The 6,841-nt window shown below is 40.5% G+C and overlaps 1 protein-coding gene across 1 annotated transcript; it reads left to right on the forward strand.

The window, feature by feature from the left end:
- Positions 1–1,108: 1,108 nt before the first annotated feature.
- Positions 1,109–5,955, forward strand: LOC116325994. The gene is made up of 6 exons (XM_031747081.2): positions 1,109–1,269; positions 4,023–4,168; positions 4,257–4,318; positions 4,490–4,603; positions 5,414–5,512; positions 5,697–5,955. Exons 1-6 carry the CDS (start codon positions 1,153–1,155, stop codon positions 5,864–5,866), a joined length of 708 nt encoding a protein of 235 aa, XP_031602941.1. The 5' UTR covers positions 1,109–1,152; the 3' UTR covers positions 5,867–5,955.
- The last annotated feature ends 886 nt before the right edge of the window (positions 5,956–6,841 follow it).

The following is a 6,841-nucleotide window of genomic DNA, read 5'->3' on the forward strand; positions in this document are numbered from 1 at the left end:
CAGCACTGAGCAGCTCCTTCAGTGGGAGACTGCGGCACCCACGATGTGGGATGGAGAGATTTCGCAGGTCTTTCCTCCCCACTGCTGTCAGACTCCACAACAAAGACTTTTGCAGCTGATCAAACACACACATCCACACATGTGCAATAAGACTAAGTGCAATACTCCTTTCTGACAAAGTTGTATTTTTACTCAGTTGTATTAAGCATTTGTATTCTATTTTTATCCTATTGTATATTTTATTCTATTTTATTCTACTGTATATAGTATTTTATTTTATTCTATTCTATTCTGTACAGTATATTATTCGTATTGTATTCTAATTTTTGCTATATAACTTTTACACTGTCCACTCTCTGCTGTGACAAAACAAATTTAATAAATAATCTAATAAAGGTTATCTTATCTTATCTTGCTGTGGAGGAACACCAAAGTAACTGCTTACGGAGCCTTCTTCTTCGACATCTTTAAGAGTTCTGAACAAATGTCTGTCCTCCTCCAGAACATCTTATGTACGCAAATGTGTTTTGCAACTTCTTATCTGGTGCGCGTCTTTTATTTTGACAGCAAATGCGCACCTGCGGACCACTTATGCGCACCCCTGCTTATAAACACATTTGCATGAAACTAGCCCACTGAATGAGCAATGGGCTGTGAGGTCAGTTCCTTGGTTTATAAAAACATGTCCAGATGAACAGAATCAACAATTTGGGATTTACTTACCTGGATGATTGAGCATTCATCAAGACATTTCTTGGCACTGATTTGAGGACACTATTAGGCTGAAAGACAGTCTTTCCATTCCATTTAACTTTTTATTGTATTACTTTCAATAAAGTGTTCTTTTTATCATTGAATCCATCTCTCTTGCCAGGATGTGTTTTCAAACCCAGGTAGCTTTTAATTTAATTTGTTACATTTTCAATCTTTTTATTTCCTAGGGGTGAAATTCCCTTAGGTGACATTGCCGCAACACATTTAAATAACCCCCCTGACTGTACTGCCACAGAGTAAATATTTCTGTTATGTTCTTTTAAGTACAATTACAACACATAAGTAAACAATTGAGCAATACTTCACCTAAACTGGGCTGAGTCTCGTATGTCTAGAACACACTTCAAAGTCTGAAGCCACACTATCAGCAGATGAGCCATGATGGAGTTTGTTCACGTTGCTGTAGCTGTGCTTGGTCTTCTGTCTCTTGGACACTCAGCTCCTGTGACAAGCTGTGAGAATCTAATCCAGCTTCGTGAAATCCACGGAAATCAGGTCAGACTCTCTCTTATCTCACCTTTCACTTATCACTTTCTGCACATACACACTGAGTAAAATAGGTTTTGAACACGTCACCAAATTTACATGAAATTTACACCAGATGTGGGTAACCACCCATCCAGTCCACACATGCAAAGAAATCAAACCATCGATATCCATAAATTAAGCTATGTGTAATAATAAGATGACACAAGTAAAACTATTGAACACATGAAGGGAAGGTGCAAAAAGGCATGGAATGTCATGACACCAGCTGAAATCTATCAGCAATTAGAAAGCAATCCTGCCCCCTAGTGCAAATTAATATCACTTGGTTCTATTCTAACTGATGGCCTATAAAAAGATGTCTCATTACCAAGGTGTCACACAAACTCCTACTGTAACCTTGCAGGTGGAGATGGAGGAAATGGCACTAGGGCTGAGGAGGGAACAGCTTAGATTGACTTATTGGGCAAACTTACAGGGTCAGGGGAAGGATCACCCTACACTAGAAGTACTTAAACCTTGCTGGGAGAAAGGCAGGAGGGAGTTAAAGAGCTTTGGATGGGTGGTGGGGGGAAGAGCTAGAGAACTTAAATTAGATCAGTTAGACATATGTCAGCGAGTGCTATGGCCTGCAATCCCTCCACAGATACTTCCTGAAGCAACTGTAGATTTTGCTTTATTGCACCAGAAATTCAGTTCAGGGTTACATTGAACAGTATTGTGGGTATGTGCAAGTATATACAGATGCTTCAAAGAATCCAGCTAGTCAAGTGGGGGTAGCAGTAGTAATTCTGGACTTTATGGTAGAAATTAGGAAAGAATTAATGATGGATTGTCTGTGTTTACAGGAGAAATGATAGCAATTCTATTAGCGGTTCAGTGGGTGGAAGAGTTGAGGCCGTTGAAAGCAATTATTTGTTCAGATTCAAGAGCAGCCTTGGTCAGTCGACAGAAAGGTCATTTGGAAGGTAGATCAGATATTTTAATAGAGATTCAGCAAACTCTTTTCAGAATACATATGATGGGTCTGTCAGTAGTGTGTGTATGGGTCCCAGCTCACTATGGGGTATGGGGGAATGAAGCAGAGGAAAGGTTAGCAAAGGAAGCCACTAATCATAGGATAGTTGATCTGGCAGTGAGTTTTGATCAGGCGGAAGTTAAGAGTATTATTAAGCTAGAAATGAGGGGTAGATGGCAGAAACAGTGGGTAGAAGAAAGGTGGGGAAGGTGGTTATATAAAATTCAAAGCGGGGTGGGAGTAAGGAGAGCCACAGTAAGGAGTAGGAGAGGGGGGGTGGTGTCAAGACTGAGATTTGGACATACAGGATTGAATTCTACACTATTCTTGATTCGGAAACATAATTCAGGGAAATGTGATTGTTGTGGAGAGGAGGAAACTTTGGAGCATGTTATTTTGCAGTGTCGGAAGTATAAGGTAGAGAGGAGACAACTGGTCCTAAGTCTCAGTAACATTAACATGAAATTGGATCTTATTAAGTTATTACAAAAGGAGTTGAGGAATAAAAGTTATCAGGCTTTGTTTCAGTTTTTGAGAGAAGGAAGATTGTTTGGAAGGATATGAAGTGGTTGTTTTTAAAAAAAATTTTTTTTTAAAATTTAATTTAATTTATTTTTTTAATCCTGTCCACACTCCATACCAGTGGTGGTGGCAATGCACCATGCAGTTGTTTGCCAACTGCCAATCACACTTACAAGAAGAAGAAGAAGAAGGAAGGGGTCACACAAGAAACATCTCATGATGGATAAAACCAATGAGGTCCCTTAAGACCTTCATAATCTTATTGTTGCAAAACAAATTGATGGCATTGGTCATGGAAGAATTAAACTACTGAAGGTTCCAGTGAGCACTGTTGGGGCAGGACAGAACATAATTTCACCATAAAGCGGCCAGAACCAGCTGCTCCCCGCCAGTTTTCAGACAGGGGAGTGAAAAGAATTATCAGAAGAGTTCTCCAAAAGCAAAGGAGCACTTGCGAAGAGCTACAAAAAGACGTGGAATCAGCTCATCTGCCATGGCCTGTATGCACCCTCACCATACAAGACTCCATTGCTGAAGAAAAAGCATGCTAAAGCACGTTTAAAGTTTGCTGAACAACATTTAGACAAGAAATACTGGCAGAATATACTCTGGTCAGTTGAGACCAAAACTGAACTGATGCTATAATACACGCCATGTCTGCAAGTCAAAGGCACTGCATACCACACCAAAAACACTATACCAGCAGTGAAGTTTGGAGTTGGGAACATCACAGTATGGGGCTGTTTTTCGTCATGTGGCACTGGCATCTTTCATATAAATAGAGGAAGATGAATGGAAAAATGTTCTGCTAGCATCTACCAGGATGTTGAAGATGAAACGCGGACGGACCTTTCAGCAAGACGATGATCCAAACACAGGATTTGAAGACCGTTGGTGTGGAAGAATGAACCAAAATCACACCTGAGCGATGTCTGCGGGTAGGGGGCGTCTTGAAGTTGTCATTACCAACAAAAGCTTTTGCATGAAGTATTAAACACAATTTCAGTAAGCGTGTTCAATACTTTTTCCTCCTTTCATTTCTCATTATTACACATAATATCTATGGTTTGATTTCTTTGCATGTGTGGACTGGCTGGATTGTTACTGACATCTGGTGAGAATTTTATGTCAATAGCACCTTTAGAAATACATGTACTGAGAAATTTGGTGATGTTTTCAATACTTATTTTACCCCCTGTATATTATACACCATCTGTTTCAGCTGGTGGGAAAATGGACACAAATAGCAGAGAGCACAGGCATACCTGGATCCAAAACGCTGACGAAGATGCTTGTGGAGACCGCCTGGATGAACATCACTGCTGCCAACGAGGCTAATACATTCAATAATCTTCAAATTCAAAAAATGTAATAAAAATGATAAAGCCTTGCCTGAACTGATACTGTTTTCAAATAATCCGAATTTAGAAATCTCTCTAATTTTATCTTCTAAAAGGATGGGCATGTGCTTCACATTGAAAACCAACATGACTTTGGTTAACAACACTCTCAATATGGGTGAGTATTACTGAGGGAACAAACATTTGGATGACCAGATTTAGACTTTGTGCCTAGCATTGCCACAACACTTTCATTATATCGATTGGTGTGTATTTGCACACTGCACCTTTACCCTTACCACTGCTAAAAGGATATGAAGCGTGGCCATCATCTGTCATCTGTCCACAGTGCACAATTACCAATATTCTGCTGTCCTGCTGAATACTGGCTGTCCTGACTGCCTTGTTATCTACTCAAATAACACCATTGGAAGAACCGCAGTCAAAGCTCTCCAGCTCCTGAGTAAGAACAATGACACACTTAAATACTGTAATGTCAAAGTACTTAAGCATTTTTTATGGTCCAACTTCATGCATTTAATTTATTAAAGCTGAAAGAGATGGTGGTGACTAATTTCCAAGTTAAAACAATGATTAATCATTGAACAGTGGTTTCCCCTGCTTTAATGAATCAAATCCAAACACTGCCCTTTGAAATACCAGTTACAAATAATAGTTGCCCATTAAAGGCATTTTTTCAGAAAACAAATTTAAAAAGAATAAAGCATCTAAAGAGATACAGTGCAGTGATATGAATGTATTTGCCCCCTTCCTGGTTTCTCTCTATTTTGTGTACTAGTCACACTTACATGTTTCAGATCGTCAAATAAATTTGTATATTTGACAAAGATAACCCAAGCAAATACAAAACACAGTTCTTAAAGAAATATTTCATTTACTGTGTGAAACTGTAATTGTCTCTAAATCTAACAACTGGTTAGCAAGAACTGAAATCAAGCATTTGCAGTGATTGGCAATGAGTCTTTCGCATTGCTGTGGAAGAATTTTTCAAAACTCTACTATGTAGAATCCCTTCAATTCAGCCGCACTGGATTGGATTTTCAAGCATGAACGGATTTTAAAAGCCATTCAGAGGTGGCCTTGCTCATGTGCTCATGGCCACAAATTCTCCTTCAATATCATGGTTCCTTCAATTACAGCAAGTGTTCCAGGTCCTGAAGTAGCAACAGCAGTCGTTTCTTTGTGTTTTAATCTCTTTATTTACTTGGTGTCACTGCGTAGGCCCCGTGCTAACACTTTTTCTGTCTCTCAGGTAGGAGAGTTAAAGTGTCTGCTGCTGAGCTGGAAGAGTTTACAAAGCAGGCAGAGTGTCTGAACCTAGAATCCCCTGCTATCTTGGATTCAGAAAAAGGTATGAACCTTTATATAATAAGAAAGCTTAGAAACTGCAGTTGAACTGAATATTACTTCTTCAGTCTAATATTATCTTTATACTCTTTATATTTTTGTAACCGCCATGTTTGATAAGTTCATAGATTAATCAAATTTATTCTTTCTCACATGAATGAACTTTATTTACAAATGTCTTCTTGCAGGGTTTTGCCCAGATCCAGCGCTCGCCCCAGGAACTAAGACTATTGATCTGTCCTTGAGCAACATAATGCCCGATGATCTCAACCTATCGGAGAAGCTATTCACTGAGAGTGGAATGAAGACCATTTTGGACATAGTCCAAAGTAGTATGGATCTATTAAAGGAAGACTGACGTGGTCACAAATGTCACTAAGTGTTGATGAAGAAGCCATGTCTGTCAAGAGCATTACCACTAAAATTAAACATGCTAAAAAAATATGAGTGGCCGTCATCTGTCATCTATCTTCAAAGCAATTACATTTAGCTTCACTGAACTGACATAAAATTGAAAATATTCATTTGCTTTCTGAATAAATGGCCCCAAAACATTTCTACTTTCTCTATTTTAAGGAGATAATAGTGCATGAGTAAATGCCGATCAGGCTCCATGGTGCCAGGCAGCCAGCACGGCCTGCTAGAGGAGATTGGGCCCTCAGGCCACCCTCATGAAGTCTGTTTTTGATTGATTGGTCAGACACATTCACACCAGTGGCCTGCTGGCAGCTCTCATTTTCTTCCTCCTTGCATAAGGGAGGAGATATCCATCCTACTGATCGGTTAAGGACCTTCTACGGCCCTGTCCAGCTCACCTAGAGTAACTGCGTGTCCCCTAGTGTCTGCTTCATCCTCTTGAGACTGTGCTAGGAGACACAGCAAACCTTCTTGCGATGGCTCATATTGATGGTAAATGACCTGTATTTATATAGCGCTTTAATAGTCCCTAAGGACCCCAAAGCGCTTTACATATCCAGTCATCCACCCATTCACACACACATTCACACACTGGTGATGGCAAGCTACATTGTAGCCACAGCCACCCTGGGGCACACTGACAGAGGCGAGGCTGCCGGACACTGGCGCCACTGGGCCCTCTGACCACCACCAGTAGGCAACGGGTGAAATGTCTTGCCCAAGGACACAACGACCGAGACTGTCCAAGCCGGGGCTCGAACCGGCAACCTTCCGATTACAAGGCGGACTCCCAACTCTTGAGCCACGATCGCCCCGGATGTGCCATCCTAGAGGAGCTGGACTAGCTGTGCAACCTCTGAAGGGTCCAGGTATTGCCTCATATAACCAGTGGAAACACTGACCTTAGCTAAATGCA

Source organism: Oreochromis aureus, linkage group 6 (genome assembly GCF_013358895.1).
Source record: "Oreochromis aureus strain Israel breed Guangdong linkage group 6, ZZ_aureus, whole genome shotgun sequence".
NCBI classification, from domain to species: domain Eukaryota; kingdom Metazoa; phylum Chordata; class Actinopteri; order Cichliformes; family Cichlidae; genus Oreochromis; species Oreochromis aureus.

Coding starts and splice junctions, on each gene's coding strand:
- LOC116325994 (XM_031747081.2), top strand. CDS start 1,153: ATGATGGAGTTTGTTCACGTTGCTGTAGCTGTGCTTGGTCTTCTGTCT. Junction 4,169..4,256: donor AATCTTCAAATTCAAAAAAT/GTAATAAAAATG, acceptor ATCTTCTAAAAG/GATGGGCATGTGCTTCACAT. Junction 5,513..5,696: donor TATCTTGGATTCAGAAAAAG/GTATGAACCTTT, acceptor GTCTTCTTGCAG/GGTTTTGCCCAGATCCAGCG.